This window comes from Heterobasidion irregulare (genome assembly GCF_000320585.1).
Source record: "Heterobasidion irregulare TC 32-1 unplaced genomic scaffold scaffold_05, whole genome shotgun sequence".
Taxonomy (NCBI): domain Eukaryota; kingdom Fungi; phylum Basidiomycota; class Agaricomycetes; order Russulales; family Bondarzewiaceae; genus Heterobasidion; species Heterobasidion irregulare.
The window spans coordinates 243,729-263,973 of NW_009258201.1; the positions used below are offsets into that span (position 1 = coordinate 243,729).

A 20,245-nucleotide genomic window follows, 5' to 3' on the forward strand; every position below is an offset into this window, starting at 1 on the left:
TTACTAGTTATTATTTATTAAAAAAATATTATTCAAAAAAATTATATAAGTATAGGAAAGGTAAAAAAAAAATGACAAATTTTAGTAATAATAAAGCAAAAGGAAAGTTTCAAAAAGGTTTTAAAAAGATAAAACTCAAGGTATTAGCTACAATATATAAGTAATTGGAGAGACAATAACTAAAGATTATATAGAACCAAAATAGTTAATAATAGGTAATAACTGAATAGTCTAACAACAATCTCTAGAATAAAAAGTATGAATATTCTTAATATAGAATATGTTGTGATATGGCCTATCAGGCCTCTTAGGACATTTATTCTAATAAAAGCAGCACAACACATACTAGATAGTATTATATGGCATATACAACAAGGTATCTAGTATTGTTTTCCAAAAGACTAATATAACTAATATATCATAATTATTATTGGTAAAGGGATTCAACAAGGTTAAGAGACAATAATAATAGTAGGCTTAGGATTATATGTTATGATCATGACTTATTGGGCCTACACAGCTGTCTATACTGATATGATCATCACAACTACCAGGTGGCCTCATACCTTGAGGCGTACACGAAGGTACAAATATCATCTTTGGTCATCCACTCCCAATGGATCACCCATTGTTGGTCGAGTATTATGGGCCTATTGCAGTGGGCAACTTTCCCCACTTTACAAACTATTCACACATAGGCATGGAGCTCCTTAACCCCTTGGTCAGAAAGAGGCAAGCAGAGAAGCAAAAGTAGTCATTTCAGAAAGAGGAATGACTTAGAGAATACCTATGGGATATATATATAGTATTCACACACCCCTCCTAAAGTAGCATATAAGGCCCATAGAATAGGCTAAGGATCTGTAGTCTATTCTCTTCATTCCAGTACTGTCTTCCTACAGTACCCTTCTGTTATCACACTATCTTGCTACAGTACACACTATTGCTACCCTATAATACACCTCTGGCTCCTGTGCTCCATGTACAGTCAACACCATCGTTCCACCCTTCCTCCATGAGTGACCTAGGGAAGAACCTCCTACTCTTGGGGTTACTGAACAAGCAGTTCATAACACTATATAGGTATATATACTATTATATACTGGGTTAGATAAATATAGATAAATAGCATAATAGTTGATATTGATAAGAAAGCAGTGGTTGTAAAATGACTAAGAAAAGTATTAGGACCACATTCTAATACATGCTTTATATAAGACTAGGAAAGGATAGTCATGTAGTATGCTTGCATAACAGGCTCACACTATAAAAGACTCTGGGCCTATTAATATGCTTACACATAAACACTTATGATATATAACTCATTTACAAGCTTTGGCTTGAATGCTTACTTATGCCAATCACAATTGAGACTTGATACTCACTGATGTGAATAGTCATTTGATATAGTTGCTATATTAGAATACATTGCAGATTATAAATAACATATCTCAATTATTCAGCTTACTCAGTATTTAGAAGCACAGACCAGATCCTGGTCTAGCCCTAGACAGCTTATATATATAAATAGCTAAGATGAACTTCCAAGAAGCTTAGCTTGTTCACTTTGCATACAACTCAATCTCTATATAGTGCCCAGCATCTGGCTACCTTCATAGCTTATACATTGCAAACTCTGCTAGATTCCAAAGTATTATACTTAGTCCAATGAAGCACTAAACTTGTTCTTAGGATGGCATCCTAATACATGCTTTGTATGAGGGCAGAAAAGAAGGTCAGGTATCTTATCCTAGACTATACATTGATAACTAGAACTATGACTTGACATACATCCAGGCACATGACTTAGGATATGGTCATGAGCTACACATATGACTTAGGCTTAGACTGATTATTATTTATATGCTGACACATAAATGCTTACAACTATTATGACCATGACTTATTGGGCCTTTATGGCAGTCTATTCTAATAGAATCATCACAACTATTAAACGGCCTCCCATTATGAGGCATACATTAAAGTACAGATATTATTCTTGGTCATCTACTCTTAGTAGACATACCCATTGCTAGTCAAGTATCATAGGCTAGACACAGCAAATGGCCAATGGCAGCCTATACTACTCACACATGAGCATGAAGCTCTTTATCCTCCTAGTTGGAAGAAGACAAGCAGAGAAGCAAGAGTAGTCATTCTTGGAAAGTAATGACTTAGAGAATACCTATGGTATATATATACTGGATTCTCACTCTCTTTCCCAAAGTAGTATAAAAGGCCCATAGAATAGGCTAAGGTTCCTTAGTCTATTCTCTTCATGCTACTGTTATACTATAGTCTTTATACTTGGGCAGTCTTTATACTGTCTACTTCGTCTTATTGCCCATTGCTGCAATATATATTTGGCTCCTGTGCTACACATATAGTCAAGACCATTATTTTACTCTTCCTTTATGAGTGACCTAGGGAAGAACCTCCTATTCTTGGGGCTACTGAACAAGCAATTTGTAACAATGATATTATGACTCATTCTTCTCCTTTTTATATGTGGCTTACTGATGTTGATCATGATTGAGTTCCAATTTGATATTAATGTGGACAGACATTTGATATACTTACTATATATGGTTATATTGAAGAGCTGTGGAGTTTAAACTAACGACTGTAGATTACTTAATATTTAGAAGCACAGACCATATTTTCATCTAGCCCTAAATAGCCTATACTATAAATAGCAGAGCTGAGCTTCTTAGAAGATCAGCTTGTTTACTTTGTATACATCTTGATCTTTGCACTGTGCCTGGCATCTGGCATCTTTCAGCCCACACATCACAAACTCTGCCAGATCCAAAGAATCATACTTAGTCTAATAAAGCACTAGATTTGTCTTAAAGCTCTCCTCATCCTCTACCACCTGCAACCTATCAAGGACTTACTGCTTATTGAGTCATCTATTAGAATCTATCAAAAGTCATCTGTTGTATCAAAGAAAACCTCCTAGTACCCAATGAACATCATCCTATCATTAATTAATATCTTTTCTACTTATTTAAAGATCAGGCTGACAGTAATTAAGACTTCCTAGTATAAGCCCAAAGCCATGCAATAGTCTTTATTTGTTGGGCTGTCCATATTAGCCCAGGGAACCCCTCTTAGTGCATCAAGTGCACATAACAAGCCTAGCGGTGATACGCTAGCAGTGGCTCTAAGTGCTGATCACAATACTAAAACAACCTCTAATGTAGGGGTGCTGGAGCTAGTATCTGATACACAAGGAATTGTTAGTTAGGACTTGAGAAAGCAAGGGCACACTAAAGAGTAATAAGGAGGGTGAGATTAAAGTGCCCAAACAGTTTTGGGACTGCACTGAACACCGACCAAATGTTTAGTCGGTTGAGTCAGGTCAGAGAGTCAATTAGTAATGCAAAGGTAGTTTTATGACCAACAACTACATGTTTCAAGAGCCACATAGGACTCTGACAAAATGAGGGAGGATGAGGGGTACAAGTGAAGAAATGAGTATAAATACAAACAAGGCTAAATAACGAGGATGACAAGTTTTCGGAAGTTGATGAAAATGATTTCAATGGTTGAGATGAGTACAAATGAGCTCTAAACTATGGGGTGCGAAAGCTGGTTTATTCCAGAGTTGTATGTAGGTTTTTATAATAAACAGAGCCCCTAAGTAAAATATTAAACACAAAATGAGAGTAGATGTCAAATGGGTGCCCAGCCCTAGCAATCAGAGAAGATAAGAAGGTAGGTGAGATGTCCATATGGGTTCTAAAGGTGATAAGGTAAAAGTTAATCAGCAATGGCAAAATCCCAAATGTTTGAGATCCGTTGCCCAAGTGTAGGTAGTCAGAATAGGCATTGGTGAGCCAATGAAAATAAAAAAGGCACAATGTATGACTAAGGTGGCCAAGTAAAATAGCACAAGATCGCATTTGACTGACCATATAGAAGTTGGGAAGATAAGCAATAAGAACCAACTGACTCACAGAAGACATCAACCAACACAGAATACTGGCTCCAATCTCGTAAACACCTATCATAATACTCCTATGCAGTCATGGTAAGTACATAAAGTATGGGCAAACTGACCTAAGTGCTGCCAAATGTCTTTTGGTGGGTTATGGTCAATTGGGTAGGGACTGACCATGTTCAGTGCAAGTTGGCATCTTCAGTACTTGTCTAGTGCTGTTCAGTGTCTCCCCAAAGCTTCCCAAATACCTTCCTTAAACCCTAGTATGGGTGCATGCTTATCAGTGGCTTAACACTTGTCTTTAATCCTCACTCACTCTCATTATGCTATTACCCCTCAAGGACTTGCTACCTATTAAGTCCTCTTCTGAAACCCCTCGGAAGTTATCTGTTGAATTGGAGAAGACAGTCTTATAGCAGACAACCATCAACCTCTTATTGAGAAACACCTTCTTCACTTCTTCAAAGATAAGATCGATTGTAATGAGTTCTTTCTTGCTTAAGTATAGTAAAGAGCCATACTATTCACCTATTAGACAGTCACTATTCAGATAGCCTAGGGACCCCTCTACATACCTACAGTTATATGATAAACCTAGCAGTTTAATATTCCTATATTAACTAGTAGCAGGCATCAGCTGACAATAACAACTTTAATAATCTTGTATACAAGGCCAAGGTACCAAGATCTTTACAGCCTTTTGTGGTAGCTGCCAAGCTGCCAACAAAGTGGCTAAGAACATCAATGCATATTTCTCTCTTTCTATGTCCCTTATAAAAATGGCTAAAAAGTTAGCAAAAAAGCTACAGAATAATGGTGCAGGCATATATAAAAGAGAGTAATATGCTAAAATAGCATAGAATGTGCCACATCTTTACCTTTTTATAGATAGAGCAGTAATACTTACTATTTCCTGCTATTAATTAAAAACTTCTTGGTATGGAATTAGTGCTAATATCATGAAATTAGAAACTATCTTTTTAGCCATAGAAAGAGGTAGTTTCCAATTTGGAAGTCTAATCTAATGCTCACAATGTGTTGCTCCCAATTAGGAATTTAGACACTTTTAGATGCTATCAACACTTTTAGATACTTTTAGACATTATTAGATATAATTCAGAGCTAATATAAGGGAGTGGTCTTCTGAATAATTCCCTAATCATTTTCTAGTCTCTATAATATACAAGGGATTTATAGCTTTTTAAGTCCTATGCTAGGTACTACCCAAAGTTATTTATTAGACTAGGAAGAATTACCCTCTTTTTCCTAATCATTAAGAAATCCTCAAAGATTATCTACTTTACCTTTTTAAAAATAAAGCAGATAGTGATTCTAAATTCTCACAAGCTTAAAAATAATCCATTATCTTTATTTATTAGGGCCTTATAATCCAAATAGCCTAGGGAACCCCTTTTAGTGCATTGGTGCATATAATGAGCCTTTAGCTTAATTGTCTACTTTATTCCTAAGTAGTCTTCATACTACTCTATCATTATATTCTTTATATTCCCTTATAATATAGTAAATCTTTCACTCTACTCTATTTATTATATGACATAGGAAAAAACCTCTTACTCTGGGGGTTATTAAACAAGCCGTTTATAACAGAATATATATAGCAAGCAAGGATATCTTTACACAATAAACTTTATGCACCTATTAGAATAGCCAAACTTCAGAGTAAAGTATTTAAGTTTTATTAGTGCGTTAATAAATTAAGTCATTTAAGCAGGACATAATACTATAGGGTCTTGCATAAGCTTCAAAAGAGTCATATGAGAAAAAATAAGTACCTGAGCACTTTATTATGGATATAAGAAAAAAGTGCTGGACCTTCCTGCATAACCCACATCAGGGAAAAGCTCCATATTAAATTAACCATAGTTAAGCATAAATATAGCTATATTTTTACTAGTTACCATTAAGGATTTTTAGCTTACCCCCCCTCTAATCCTGAAATTATAAGATCTAATTAGAGCTAATTAAAGCTAATTTATTATATGGATTTTTGGAAAAATATCAAACAACCCACTCCTATGGTTTCTTTACTACTATTATACCTCCAATCATAGAGTATGTATAGAGCTTACTAATCGAACTAAAGTTGCACCTTATTATAAACTTGCCCATTACTAGAATTGAACCAACAACCTCATGCTTGCACACCCCAGACTAGTGCTCTAAACTACTAAGCCACAAATTCTAAATTATATACCTGGTAACCTAAATATGTTGACATGAATAAGGCAATCTCAACATTTCTGATTTTCTTACACATTCATCTTTTATCTCTTCTATATATAAAGGGATCAATAAATATCCTAAAAATCAGGGCTTTCAATATTTAAATTTGGACACCAGACAACAAAATAGTAAACCAATAGAAAATAAAGAATAAAGTAAAAGTAGAATTGTAGCACTTATATAATTTGGATTTGGGATATGTAAAATTGTAATTAGGTTATAGATTTTAATGGGACTGTAATAATATAGACAATGTCCCCTTAATCACAAATTTGGTCATAAAGTTGATTACAAATAATATATTCTAATTAGCTTAGAATAGTATTTTGAATAATTAGATCTAATTAAGAGAGGAGGTTTTTCCAGATGCACCTGTGATGGTCACTCTCCACTGCTGTCTTTGACAGTGCCAGTCAATAAGTAGCTCTCAGATTCAATGATAAATAGATAGAGACATGGTAAAGTTAAATAAAGTACTACAAAGAGGCGAGCACACGGTGTGCTCAAAGTGATAGCCCTAAGCCATAAGAGCATGACAAGGTTTTGCCAATTGTCCCGGCCCGCAGTGCCCAGTTAGGCAAGTCTTGGTTTAGGAACCCGGTTTTACTCTGATGCAACTCTCTATAAACACAAAATTATTTGAGTCAAGTCAAGTATGTAGAGTATGTTTGAGTTCATCTCCTAAATTGCATAAATATGAAGTATCTAGCAGCTGTTAAGCCCGTTCGGCCGCTTGAAGTCATCAGTATAGACCTTCCCTCCCACCTCGGCGAAGATGTTGAACGAGGAGCTCCCCGCATTGTCCACCTTGAACTCGGCGTTGTACAGGGTGTACAGGCTCGACGCGGAAGAGTTGCTGCTCGCCGTCATGTTGATGGAGGACGGGACCATCTTAAGCATGACAGTTCCGGGCTGCGTCTCGGCGGAGGTATAGTCGATGTAGACTGCCGTGATGGGCTGGTCGTTGCGAACCTGGTCGAGAGAACGATCGACGATGAGCACACACACATAAGGACAAGCCTAAAAGAGAAGAGAAGAGAAGAGAAAGGACGTACCGCGGCGACAGCTTTGATCGTGCCGTCGGAAGTGCAGGATGCTGACGACTGCAGCATGACGACGTCGCTAAAAGGGAAGCCGGCACCGCCGTTGTCGGCCTTGGTCACGGGCCCCCCCGGCGTGCTCGTGTACTCGACGCTGAAGGCGGAGAACCCGACCTTGGGGTCGATGGTGGTGTCAAAGTTGAACATCATGACCGTGCCCGAGAAGATAGTGCCCGGGAACCCTTGTGCGCTCGTGGTTGTGCTGCACCCCTCACAAGCAGCGCCGTTGTGATCGGTCCAGGTGACGCTGCAATAGAAAATCAGGACTTCAGCGACGACATCGGTGCAAACGACTCACTTGACCTCGTAGTCGGAAGTGGACGCAGATTTGTTGGAAGTGAATAACTGCATAGATGCGTCAGTCAAAAGCCATCCTCGACGGCAAAGGAATACACGTACGCGGACATAGCCCCCGAGATGCAGCTGCCCGTTGTCGTTGATGCTCAATTGGACGTTCCAAGGCTTGATGGCTATAGGAGTGATGACGTCTGTCAGCTGGACGCCCTTCGGGACGGTGTCGATCATCCGTGCAAGAAGCTCGGCACAGCGGCTTTGGAAGAGGGTGTTGCTGGAGGCGAGGTCACGCATGGTAGCGTTGCCGTCGGCGGCGAAGATTCGCCCGTCGGAGTTGGTCGTGCTGTTAAAGCCAGTCGCGAGCGCGTTGGTAGATAAGCTGCTGTTCACCCATTGCACAGCGCTATCGGGGAGTAAACGCCTATCAGCATCTCAGGCATGTGGCCTCAATGGAAGAACCCACGCACACGCGGTTGTCAAACTCGTCGAATGAGTCGTCGAAGTGCTGCATCCCGCTCGTGTTGTTGTCCGAGTTCGTCTCTCCATACACGATCGTGGGGAAGTCCTCTTCGTGGACGCCACCAAGCGTGTGCCCGCACGCCACGAGACCGATCATCTCGCTCACGTTGAAGCCCTGTTTCGCGAACGACGCGGTGTGCGATGCGAGATCCTGTTGCGGCTCGGGAACTCCCTTGGGGCCAGCTTCCGTAGCGTCAATGCGACCAGCGCGGAAGGGAATTATGGGGCCGGAACAAACACGAACGGCGTAGACCGCACCGAGGGCAATGAGGTCGGACACTAGAGTGCATCGAGATCAATCCCTGCGTTCTTCTTTCGCCAGCAAACAAGGAACTCACTGGAGACGCGGGCATTCTGGAAGCCGACGAAGAAACCGAAACTGGCGTTGAATGCGTCGCCTACATTCTCCGCGCGATCGGTCTCGAAGCTGATCGACGCGTCGAGCCCACCGGTGCCAGCTGCAACATCCGCCGTGGCCATATCGTGGTATGCCCTACACGCCCGAGGGCAACCGACTGGTCAGCTCACTGCGATCACCCACGGGATACTGTAGCTCACGTTCGAACCCACTCGGCGGCAGCCTGCCTTCCGCTTGTGCGATTATTCGCCGGCGAAAAGCTGCACGGTTCAATGCCTCCAACGAAACCAGACGAGCCCAGGCCATCGCTCAGGGTGTACATCTCCTCAAGGGCCTCAAAGACGGGATCACTGGGCCATTGATATCCGTTCGAGAGGAGTGAAAGAGATAGGAAAGTGGCGAGAGACGCTGTGCCCCGCATCGTTACGAAGAGAAAAAAAAGGAAGGATGGAGAGGATGGATTGCAGAAAGTCGCGTTGGGCTCCGAGACTTATAAACGGACTGCTCATCGGGGTCTTCTGGCCGCCCGCGATTCCGAAGTGCAAAAGACATATGGCGGCTGTGCTGAATCGGTGCGTCCATGTGATGTTGGCAACCCCAGGCCGTGTATTGGCCAGGCTGATCCGTACTTACGGCGATCTACACTCGATCACGAAAGTTAGCCTGGTAGATCGCATCCTTCGACTCCGAGGATACAAAAATATCGGAGCATCGTGCCCACACACGTAGGTCCGAACCGCGAGCCCGAACCTCGTATGCTTATCTCTCTTGCATATTGGCAGCTAAGCAGCTCAGGCCTCTGTACGCAGGGTTTGGGTGCGAGGTTGTCGACGCGGCGTGGGCTGATGTCGGTCGCATCAAGCTTACCGAGATACGAGGGACTGCCCGTGCGTCGTTGGGGCCCCGCACGGTCGTTGCGAGTTCGTTGTGTCGTTTCAGCTGTGATGAAACGGCAACCGAACCGAAATCGTGACAACTCGACGGAGGCAAAGCCGTTGCGGTCCGTCATTTCACGCTCCGGCTCGGCTTCAGCCGAACTATCCTCCACCGTCTTCCTCACTCTGGAAAGCCCTGGTTGTTTCATCCTGTTTACTTGGGACGAGACATTTGCAAAACAGCACACCGTTGTCGCGTATGGACCAGCACTTCAAGAGACACGCGTGGCCTGGGACACCCAACCCGCACCCGGCCAGGACCCAATAATACTGGCAATCTACACGGAACTCCCATGTGGCGACGACACCACGATCGCAGGCAAGCTCGCGTCCACCCTCTCCTGACTTATCGTCGGACCCAGACACGCCTGCGGGAATACGACGGCGTCGACGAGCGCATGCACGACGTCGTGCGGGAGCACGACGGTGGGCGGCCGCTCGGGCTCTGCGTCCGCCCGCCGTGCGCGCGATGCGCCGAGGCCGATCGCCACGCTCGCGCTCGTCGGGAAGGCGCCGCGGCTGTGCGCGTGGGTTCTGGGGCATAGGCTCAGGAGCGAGAGCGAGCGTGTCTTGCGGAAGGCGGAGGCGGGCGAGGCTGGGAGGGGCGGTCAGCGCGCACGGGCAGTCCGCGGGCGCATCACTCACGTGTGTCGGCTGACTCTGGGTCTATCTTGGTTGGGCCGTGGGTCGTGTGGGCCTTTGTTTCGCGGAGCGATGGGCGGCGGTTCAGGAGCGACGCGAGCCGGACGGTGAAGTGTGGTGGCGGCCCCACCGGCGGCGAGGATGCCGACGCCGGAAAGGGTGGTGCCGATGTCGACAGCGCTGGATATGTGCCTCCTAGGTCCGCGAGAGTGAACGGTGCGGTGTTCGGGACAGGCGGGGGCGGCCTCGGGTGGCAGTATTCTGTGCAACGCGCGCTCGTCAACACGTATTACGCTCCACGGCCGTGATGCGCTACGCACCTTCAGCATGCGGGACGAATTCCTTGGCGACAATGCTGGTGTGTCCAGTGTGTGAGCCGCGGGAGGTTCCAGCTGCGAAGGCGCGCGCGCGCGCTCGAGCTTGTAGTTGTGACCGTGTGGGGACAGGCACCGGCCCTGTGCGACACACTAGAGACATTCAACTGGCTATGTGCAGAACGAAACTTGGGCTTGGAGTGCCGAGAGGCGTTGAGGTGGGTGTGTGCGGGCGTCGAGAATGTGCATGGCTGGGTGCGGTGCAGTGTCTCAGCCCGACGGTTCTGGTTGAGATGCGGGGCGGGTTCGTGATTCTTCTGTCCACATCTCAGTTTCGATAAAGCCTGAACCTCGGCCAAACGCTCGACATGAGTGACTCCCGGCTATCGGTGCAGTGAGTCCACGCAGAATCTCCTTCCTGGGACATCGTGACATTGTCTCTGACAATGCCCGTTCAGATATCATGAGTACAGTTTCTAGCCGTAAACTATTCAGAGAAGTCATGCTACCTCGACCAATACTGGACTCACGCCTTGATGTGTCTTCGCTCCAAATTTTTCAAAGTGCCGCCGCCCGAACCTTGTGTATTGCAGCTTCCTGAGGGGCACCGCTGCGCAGATATCGTGAGATGATACACCACTCGCTCTCTCAAACAGCCTGACCAGCGTAGGTGCCAGATGTTGCACTGAGTGAGACTTCGAGCGTCCTAGTTGATTACCGACGTTTGCTTTAAACTGTCCTTTTTCTACCTTTACCGGTACGCTCTTTATCATATCGATTGCCAAAGGAAACTTAGACCGCTAGTTTTCAGTACGGCATGCTCGACACAGATTCGGACCCTACCCGCACAACTCTTATTTTGATAATTGTGCTCGTCGTTGTCGGACCGAATGTCGCAGTTGGTGATGGCGATGAGTCTGAGATTTAGTGTGCTGAAAATGTTGATAGTGAACTGTTGAATTTCTTTGCATCGAGAAAGTATCCAACATTGATTCTTAATCTGCTGCTGAGCTAGCCATGACAATGGTGAAGAGGGACGACAAGATTAGACAGCATCTCAGTAGAGCACCGGTGCCAGGGATCTCTCGGCGGGCTTCACCCTACTTCATCATGACGGAGTGGAGCCAACGAGCCCTTCCAGTGTCGGTGAAAGATCGGACGGGTGACGAGTTCCAGCTGGTGCGGGGAAGACCGGCAGACAAACGAGGGCCAGAGCCGAAGGCTAGGGCTCGGAGCAGGCCGAATGGACGCGGTTACGAAATATAGCGCCTGCGTGACTCTCAAAATGCTGTAACCTACAAATCACCTTCTGCCCATCGTACTCTCATCCTCCCGCATTTCTTTCCTCAGGGCCTTTGCATGCATGCATAGACTCGACATATCGCTCTCGCTCTTGATATTCTTCGCACTCGGGGCTCATGCTGGCCCTCTCGGTTGGCTGCGTGCGGCATCTGCATCAGTCCAGGCGGACCATGGATGGCTATGGGGCTGGGCATGGGGAGCAGACAGCTCCGTGTCTGTCGTTGACCGCACACCTCCACTGACGTTTATTTCGCGACCTGCTGCCTTTGGCTCTGAGCTTACAGATCCCTTGCTTGGATATGTCATCCCCCTGAACTCGTTCACTGCACCATGCACCGATGTCGAAGACGCAAATGAGTTTGCGCTAAATTTTACATCCCAGGCCCCTACATCGAACGTAGGATGTCCTGCGCTATGTATCTCTGGCCCAAATGTTCCCGAAGCCAGTGAATCGTGGATTGCTCTCGTGCAGAGGGGGAAGTGTCAATTTGCCGACAAGGCCAGGGAAGCACAGAGGCTTGGCGCGCGTGCGGTGGTCGTAGGCGGCGACGATCCCGAGATTAGTGGGAATCCAGATGCGCTCGTGAATATGTACAGCCCAGGTGCGTCCTCGTGTCTGCGTAAACGCGCATTTCTTCCTGAGATTATCCGTGCAGGTGATGCTTCGGACGTGAGGATCGCAGCCACTTTTATCAAGTACTCGGATTACATGGAGCTCTCGTCGCTCATTGCTACCTCTAACACCTCGCACTCTGGACTGAAGACCCTTTCCCTGCTGCTGAACTCAGAATACTCGGTATGGCAGTGGTATTCGTACGTACTGGCGTTACGTCCTACCGTCCTTGCCCTGATCGAAGACATGTGATTTTTAGCCCAATACTCACCTTCTTGACGATCCTGGTCGTCCCGTGCTGCCTTACCTTTATGACGCTCCTAATCCATCGCATCCGACTCGTCCGCGCCGCACAGCGCGACCGTGCACCAGAGGATATCGTCAAAAGTCTTCCATGGAGGGTCTGGACAGGCACCGGTTGGGAGAAACACAGCGGCGTCGTTCCGGGCCAAGACGCTCAGCCCGCACCGTCACACCAAGATGTCGACATTGAACTCCGCGAGTCTCCTGCTGAATCGGTCACGCCCGCACGTGTGGTCGACGATGACGATGATCCCGCGTGGTTCCAGTCACAGTCCGAGTGCGCGATATGTCTCGAAGAGTTCATGAAGGGTGATCGAGTGCGCGTCTTGCCCTGCAAGCATATTTTTCATCTGGATGAAGTGGACGCGTGGTTGATCCACAGGAAGAAGTTGGTGAGTACCGTGACGTCTGTTTCTCACATTGTGTTCTTGTCGTCTGATGTCATCTGTGAACAGTGTCCTGTCTGCAAGGCTGACGTGACTCAGCCGCCACCCGTCATATATTCTCATACGCCATCTCCTTTAGCCGAGAACACACCTGTCGCTCATCCAGCGTCACCACCGATCGATTCTATGCTTGAAGCCACCGAACGGACTCCACTAATGCAATCCAACTCCTGACGATGGCTATCTCGGATATTTCTTCCGCCTCTTTCCCCCAACTCGATGTATGATTTGTGTCGACTATACCCGACCTCTACGATAGGTGAAGTTTCGAAGAATCAACGGTGCTGTATGGTAATTGGTATTGTTATTTTGTTCTGCTGTGATTACGACCTCATCTGTATGGACATTTGGTGCTGTTTCTGGCCCAAGTTCGAACAGAGATAATTTGAGGTTCAGAAATCCTGTCTACGCTTCCGTTTAGCCCGCGGTACCTTATTGCATCCGCCATCCCAAGTCTCCAACCTTCTCATCCCGCTGACATTATCATCTATGCACTGTTCATGTTGCTTCCTACTCTCGAAGCCCGCGGTTCGACTCTCATCCAAATGGGAGTACGTGATGCCCCTGCTTTATTGTCTGTGTCGGAACCTTCCTACCATATATGGATACTGCTATCAAGGCGGACCAGGTCTCAGCGGTCGAGATGCCTCCTGCTCTTGTCCTAAAGTTCGTGAGACCCGCTGTTCCCTCACGATACGCCCTGCATTCTAACGCCGGGGTTTTACTACAAGGCACGGGGTTACAGAGAGCGAAGCCGTCCCACATCACGAATCATGCCGCTTAGCGAGAACAATTGGGAGGGCTCAGTCGGGGAAGGGCCCTTGCTGAGATAACACTTCTCACTTATTGTCTTCGTGGCAAGGTGTGCAAGCGCACGACGCGGGCTGCTGCTGTTTTCGCATACAGGGGACAGAAGACGCGCCGCAAGCCCGTGTAGTGTGCTTCTCTCGTGAGCGAGGTGCTACAGAAGATCGGACGACGCGATGGCATGCCCATCGCTGCCAACCGGAAGCCCGGCACGGGCGCGGGAGCAAGGCTGACGCTCTGACTCAGTCTGGGATCACAGACACGACTTTGTTTCACGCGGGTTCGTGGATCTGGGATCTCCTCGTTCGCGCGCGCCGTGCCCAATGCGTCGTTCTATAAGGCGGGCATTCGACTTAAATATCGCCTGCCGATCAAGGTCGGGCGTGCTCATATCGATCCCCTCTAAGTGAGGCTGCTGGTACTGGCTGTCTGATCTCTCTGCTCTGTTATTGTTGCAGTTTTCTACGGTGCCCAGGATTCCTTTGTCCCGTGGTCACCTTAATTGCAAGGTCCGAACACCTGGTCATCTGATTCAGAATCTCGCCACTCCAGGTTTCACCAGCCGTATATAAGACACAGCTTTCCACATCGCCTCCCTTTCCTCCTCTAACAAAAGTCCAACTGTTGAGATGCGAAAGCCTCAACATCTTTCCCTCAACGAAAGACGTCATAGTGAGTCTTCGCATGATCTTTCAAACCCCCTCGCGAACTCATTCGGTACTCAGCGAAGCCGTGCAAATTCTTTCAGAAGAACACCTGTCCTCTTTCGGCAGATCAGTGCCAATTCGCGCACGTGAGAGAAAACGCGACGACAAAGACAATTGAAGCACCGACGCAGGTTCACAATTACCATCTTACTGGTGACTTTGGCGAGCGAGATCGCTGTCGTTATCAACACACTCGCCCCAGCTTCGAACAGAGTAAGCCATTATTTGCAGTCCGTCGTGCAATTCGCGCTCACTGACCGCGTCGGGTAGGAGCGACCAAGCCAGACATGTATCTCCAGACCGCGATCGGCTCCCGCTTTAACAGTGTTGATCCAGGGGAGCTTACACCATGTATGCCACAGGTCTTTTCAACTGTAATTCGTCGTTGACCAACTCGCTGTGATTAGATCCACACCCCATCCATCCTCACACCCCGCTTCCCCGACGCCACACCCATTTCCTGCCACCCACATATGTCTATGCCCCCTACATCCTACCTCAGGCGCAAGCGCCATCGCACGCATCCGTCTCAGCCTCTCGGAGAGATTCTCTCCTAGATAGCGAAATCGACCTCGACCTCGACATCCCCAGTCTCGGCAGCGCTTCTTCTCCTTCTGCAGAGTCCAGCTCCCTTACTGATGGCGATGCCGATTTACTCAACACGCCACTCGACGAGATGCATGTGTATCCTGGATCACGACAGCTCGCTGGTCCGCCAAGATATGTGTGGGGTTCCCCGTGGTCGCCTAATGGAACGTTCTTCGATCCAGCGTCCCCTGGGATATATGGGACGTACATGCCCTACACGCCTATGGTATACGGTGGCTTTTACGGACCAATGTCTGCAGTTCCTGGATTGGACCCCCCGCACATTGGACGGAAGGGCAAAGCTTACAAGAGTACGTGTCGTTTATTGACTATCAGGAGCATCGATCCTCACATCAGCGCGCGGATCGTAGCTAAGCTTTGCAAGTTTTACAAAAAGTGTGGCGAGTGCCCCAAGGGAGAGAAGTGCACGTTGTGCGTCTCGCGCCGGTGTTGTGCTTGTTATTCGACGCACTGACGGATTCACCATGTATAGCATTCACAGCCCTGCGACTGTACGACGAAGGCCGATCAATGCGGTGCCACCGTCTCCGATGTCATCAGGGCCATCGCCGCTCTCGGAGAACTCCCCGCTCACTCCGGCTCAGAGCGAATCTCTTCGCTTCAAGCTCCCGAAGAAGCCGTTGTCGGATATCGATGAAAAGCACGCGAAGAATATCTTCCCTATTACGTGGCGAGTGATTGGAGGAGGCGTCATGATGGGTGGACAGAGTGAGAGACATTGAGTCTCGATCTACACGATCGATGACGCTGACTGGCGGTGTTTTCGACAGGAGAAATTTGTCAACAGTTTATGGAGGGCCAATGTGCCGAAGGCGATGATTGCAGATTCTTACATCCTGACCAAGGTCCATGAGTCCTTCTAACTTCGTTCTCTTTTGTGTTCCTGAACGTTTGTCTGTAGATGAACTTCTGTCGCCCATTCCTGAGGAGTACTATCCAGCGGGGTTATCAGATAACATCACGCCTAGGGTCGCATCTTTCAAGGAAGAGCCATACTTGACGTCACTACCGAAGGACAAACGTAGCAACCCTCTCTCGATCGCTATCCCCCTACCTCCTCACCATCTTCCAGATCTATCTCCTTTGATTATTCCTGGCCGAGGGGATAGCGAGGTCGATCGGGTGGGTGCGGTCATACGTGATATCGCACGGCCGCATTCAACGCCGCCGAGGTTATGGGCTCTCAGATCGGCGACTCGGATTCTCGAAGTATGTCTTCTTCTTCGACTCATCATACTTGCAGGGGATTGACGGGTCCATCCAGCCACAGAATCTCTCTCTGGAGAGTCCTTTCCCTTGAGGAGCTCTGCCAATACCTAGATTGATTCTTCTTTGCGTCGTCATATGGGGCCGGTGATGTATCACTGATCTGCGTTGCCGTTGTGGACATTTTGCTTCGATTGGATCGCTTGCTCTTTGTATCTTTCGAATATCTTGGGCAAAGGACAATGACATAGTGTATGCTACGATACTTACCTTGCGCCTCTGGTAGTATCATGTCATGGATTGTAGAAATATTTTTTGTATCTTAACTTTTGTAACTCTGCCGCCGGGTCTCATGAGGTCTCATGCTGAAAGGGACAATAAGTTCACACGGGGGCAGTACCGGCGATTGCCGGCCGCCATAGGCAAGGAAGTTGCCTGCGCAGTAGGGAATCCATCTTCTCGACTCTGACGATCCTGGCGGACGTCATGGAGCCTGACGGTCTGGTTGAGGATTGGGGCTGACGGTGACAGAATCTCAAATCATACTTGGCCATATCGGCTGAGAACTCTCTCAGTCTTTATAAACCGTGCTTAGAGCTGTTGAGTAAAACTTCATCCACAACATTTCGGCGCTCTGTAGGGCTGCATGTGAAAAGGATGTTCTCTGGTCTTCTAGTCGATCTGGGGTTTGATCTGTCTTGTCTCCATAATTGACGCATTGGATTTGACAGAACAGGGTGCGTCACGATGCAAAGTATCCACGGTATGGGCAGCTTGTTGCCACGTTATGAATCTTCCTATGCGACCCGATTATCCAGGACCTCAACTTCAGCTCAAAATCCCAGAACCTCCTGGTAGAATGTTGGGATATATGTATGATCACAGAGATATACACAAGTTATATATCACGATTGCGAGTCTATGCCCTTTCACTCATACATATGTGACTAAGGCTTCTGCAGCCAAACTTCTGCTGCGGTGACCAGACTGATAAGGTGTGTTGCCCTCTGCTGCGCGTCTGTATTTCCGACCATCGCACATTCCATGGCCTCCCAACTCACAACGCATCTATATCGAGGCTTATCCAGATCCTTCTTCCGTTGCGCAACCAGCCCGTGATGGACCGGCCACCTGTGCAAAAAAGATGTATGGACATCTCAGCCGTTTGACTGGAATGCTAGCGGATACTAAAAGAAACTTCTTCGTCGCTTAATAGGCCGTTCCCATTGCCTCGTTTCTCCCTCCCTCTCGCCTGCCGTTGAACGTTGAACGTTTAACTTGGAGTCCTCGTTCTTTTGAACTCCTCCTCCCCAATGGCTTCTGCTCCCCCTGGTGGAGGTGCCCCTGCTGGCGCGCCGCCATTCGACACTCTTACGTTCGTTTTCCATATCGACATCGTGTTGCTTGCTGCCTTTGGTCTCTACGTCCTGCTCAACCTCCCTCGCGTATGTGCATTCTTATGCCGTGCATCTGAATTGCGCAATGGCCACTTTCTTCGCTCAGGCGGCGCTTTGAGCGCTTATACACACCGCACAGGCGTAGGAAGTGTTCAGAGTTTCGATGCAAGCAGCATCAATCTGACTGCCTCAAATGCTCATCTCGTTCGCGAGGCTTCTCGGAAGGCCCACGGAGGTCATCCACCTATCCGAATGCTACACCTCTCCACGCTTATACACCCTTCCATCAATTACGCGTTAAACTACCGCATATTCACGGGCTTCTCTGTCAGCAAAATTTTCATTCTTGCGGTCTACCTCGGGCTCGTCTTCTATGCTGCATTCTACAAGTCGAACCCGTTTGTGGAACCACAGCGGGCTGCGTTTGTGGCGGTCTCACAAATCCCCATCGTTGTCAGCCTTGGAACGAAGAATAATATCTTGAGTTATTTCTCGGGCTTGGGATATGAAAAGGCGCGTGCCGTTAATTGAGATGAGTGTCGAATGATGATGATAAACTCTTCTCTCATAGCTCAACTATATACATCGCTTTGGTGGCCGTCTCGTTGCACTGGGTATCAACGTTCACGCCCTCGGTTTCAGTGCGTTTGATGATCCTGTTTCTGTAACTTTGAGTAAACAAATAACGAATATAAAAAAGTCTACCAGTGGTCCATCGATGCCTCTATCTCCGCGAAACTCCAGCTCCCTTTCGTCCAGTGGGGCCTAGTCGGTCTTGCCAGCGTCGATATCCTCGCAGTCTGCTCCTTGCCTTTCGTTCGCCAAAGGTTCTACAATCTCTTCTACATATCACATATCATAGGATTCTTTGCTTTCCTTGTCGCCGTACGTCTTCTCGCCAAAATATCCATTCAGCTAGGAGGACGTCGCTCTGATATGACCACTGTTTCATCGAATGACAGGCATATATGCATTTCCCTGTCACTATTCCTTTTGTCATCACCGGTTTCGCGCTATATGGGTTTGATCACGTTCTTCGCGTTCTGAAAACACGTTCCGCGACGAGTACCCTCACTGCGATCCCCGCCATCGGGAGCACACGCGTTTCTGTACCAACCCTGCGTCAAGGTTGGCATGCCGGCCAGCACGTCCGCGTCCGTGTTGTCTCCCCCACTGTGTCCTCACGAATCGGCTGGCTTGGATACTGTTGGGCCTGGCTCTTCACTCGCGCTCGTCCGTTTACCATTTCAACCGCCAGCGGAGGTGAGATCGGGCTAGAGCTGATTGTAAAGAAGAGGCCTGGAGGTTGGACCGGGTCATTGTTTGACATGGCTCAACCGCATGACAACGACGTCGAGAATAAGGTAATCGGGACGGGTTTAGGAAGAGACGCGCAAATATTGATCGAAGGGCCGTACGGTGAGTGTTCATATACTGCGCTTAGCAACGATAACTGATGAAGGAAATGAAACAGGCGGGCCAGGGTACACCCTTTTCGAATCCTACTCAGGTGCACTGCTGGTCGCAGGCGGAAGTGGCATCACATTTGTTCTGTCCATGCTCTCCGATCTCCTCCAAAGGCATGAAGAAGGATGCAGCAGACTCCGAGTCATCGAAGTAGTCTGGTCCGTCGCAGATCCTTGTAAGCTCCTGTTCGATCTGTTGACTGTCTTCGTACAAACCTCACCCCACATGTTCCCTCACACCTTTAGCTGCTCTCGTTGCTCTTCTCCCGACCCTTATCCCGTTCCTACTCCCTCGTCCTTCCGCGAACTCCGCTCTCGAGGTACATATTGCTGTGCATTACACTCGTACGCCTCGTGATGGCTCTTTGGATCAAATCGCCTCCCTCTCTCTGCCACCGAGCCTCACTCTGCACTCGGGACGTCCAAATCTCGGCAAAATGGTCACAAAGACGATAGACAATGTCCTGTCGGCTCATTTGACGCCTTATGGACGGAGCCCGCCGAGCGGTGTTATTGCTGGTGCTTGTGGCCCAATCGAGTTGGGTGATGAGGTCGCCAAAGCTGTAGGTTCGGTGGGCTGGGGCAAAGCTCAGGAAGTTGGTGGTGTCGAGGCTTATGAAGAGTAAGCGTTGCTGTTTTCACCATGCGATTCAAAATTGGTATTTACTCCCCCATTACTTTCAGGGCGTTTGGATGGTAAATCAATTCTGAAATGTTACTGCGTTAGAACCGAGTCTACTTCATGAGCCAACAGGATTGGAGATTGAGGCAACGAAGCAGGGATAGAACTCTTCATTGTTCTGTACTAGATACTGTGTATCTGAGCGACATGTTTTGTGTACCTTTTGAGGAGATCGATGTCTGAATTCAGTGCTTTGCATATACGTTGTAATTGTAACTTATCTGCGGAGTGCTATGCAAGGGACGCGAACTTTGCCCTCAACAACGTGACGGCAGGGGACGGCCCAGAGCGGCCCGACAGATACGATTACGTCAGGTACTCAGTACTCAGCTTCCGAGGGTTCGCGTCGCGCGCC

General features: G+C 47.7%; 5 protein-coding genes across 5 annotated transcripts; 3 read left to right on the top strand and 2 right to left on the bottom strand.

Moving 5' to 3' along the window:
• Nucleotides 1-6,637: 6,637 nt before the first annotated feature.
• hpox2 (heme peroxidase 2) lies at nucleotides 6,638-9,271 on the bottom strand. The gene is made up of 7 exons (XM_009547712.1): nucleotides 8,662-9,271; nucleotides 8,442-8,596; nucleotides 8,052-8,382; nucleotides 7,690-7,987; nucleotides 7,589-7,635; nucleotides 7,246-7,537; nucleotides 6,638-7,162 (listed from the first exon to the last, which is right to left on the bottom strand). Exons 1-7 carry the CDS (start codon nucleotides 8,880-8,882, stop codon nucleotides 6,896-6,898), a joined length of 1,611 nt encoding a protein of 536 aa, XP_009546007.1. The 5' UTR covers nucleotides 8,883-9,271; the 3' UTR covers nucleotides 6,638-6,895.
• HETIRDRAFT_318462 (uncharacterized protein) lies at nucleotides 9,120-10,367 on the bottom strand (the record flags this gene model as incomplete). Its single annotated transcript, XM_009547713.1, has 3 exons — nucleotides 9,120-9,532; nucleotides 9,585-9,991; nucleotides 10,042-10,367. The coding sequence occupies 3 exons, from the start codon at nucleotides 10,365-10,367 to the stop codon at nucleotides 9,120-9,122; spliced, it is 1,146 nt and encodes a 381-aa protein (XP_009546008.1).
• A 1,348-nt stretch (nucleotides 10,368-11,715) lies between these two features.
• Nucleotides 11,716-13,190, top strand: HETIRDRAFT_51505 (uncharacterized protein; the record flags this gene model as incomplete). The annotated part of the gene is made up of 4 exons (XM_009547549.1): nucleotides 11,716-12,256; nucleotides 12,311-12,467; nucleotides 12,527-12,962; nucleotides 13,026-13,190. The coding sequence occupies 4 exons, from the start codon at nucleotides 11,716-11,718 to the stop codon at nucleotides 13,188-13,190; spliced, it is 1,299 nt and encodes a 432-aa protein (XP_009545844.1).
• A 1,259-nt stretch (nucleotides 13,191-14,449) lies between these two features.
• On the top strand, nucleotides 14,450-16,695 carry HETIRDRAFT_439855 (uncharacterized protein; the record flags this gene model as incomplete). The annotated part of the gene is made up of 9 exons (XM_009547714.1): nucleotides 14,450-14,495; nucleotides 14,549-14,743; nucleotides 14,801-14,881; nucleotides 14,938-15,429; nucleotides 15,490-15,550; nucleotides 15,612-15,847; nucleotides 15,910-15,984; nucleotides 16,041-16,348; nucleotides 16,404-16,695. 9 exons carry the CDS (start codon nucleotides 14,453-14,455, stop codon nucleotides 16,437-16,439), a joined length of 1,527 nt encoding a protein of 508 aa, XP_009546009.1. The 3' UTR covers nucleotides 16,440-16,695.
• Nucleotides 16,696-17,703: 1,008 nt separating this feature from the next.
• HETIRDRAFT_36460 (ferric reductase) lies at nucleotides 17,704-20,048 on the top strand. Its single transcript, XM_009547482.1, has 7 exons — nucleotides 17,704-18,264; nucleotides 18,314-18,383; nucleotides 18,443-18,627; nucleotides 18,705-19,161; nucleotides 19,217-19,384; nucleotides 19,455-19,830; nucleotides 19,893-20,048. Exons 1-7 carry the CDS (start codon nucleotides 17,995-17,997, stop codon nucleotides 19,906-19,908), a joined length of 1,542 nt encoding a protein of 513 aa, XP_009545777.1. The 5' UTR covers nucleotides 17,704-17,994; the 3' UTR covers nucleotides 19,909-20,048.
• The last annotated feature ends 197 nt before the right edge of the window (nucleotides 20,049-20,245 follow it).

Excerpts from the sequence above, each read along its gene's own strand:
- HETIRDRAFT_36460 (XM_009547482.1), top strand. The coding sequence starts at position 17,995 with ATGCTACACCTCTCCACGCTTATACACCCTTCCATCAATTACGCGTTA. Across the intron at positions 18,384-18,442 it reads CGTTCACGCCCTCGGTTTCA|TCTACCAGTGGTCCATCGAT; the intron begins GTGCGTTTGATG and ends AATATAAAAAAG. Across the intron at positions 19,385-19,454 it reads CTGGTCCGTCGCAGATCCTT|CTGCTCTCGTTGCTCTTCTC; the intron begins GTAAGCTCCTGT and ends TCACACCTTTAG.
- hpox2 (XM_009547712.1), bottom strand. The coding sequence starts at position 8,882 with ATGCGGGGCACAGCGTCTCTCGCCACTTTCCTATCTCTTTCACTCCTC. Across the intron at positions 8,597-8,661 it reads GCCGCCGAGTGGGTTCGAAC|GGCATACCACGATATGGCCA; the intron begins GTGAGCTACAGT and ends TCGGGCGTGTAG. Across the intron at positions 7,163-7,245 it reads CGATCAAAGCTGTCGCCGCG|GTTCGCAACGACCAGCCCAT; the intron begins GTACGTCCTTTC and ends TCTCTCGACCAG.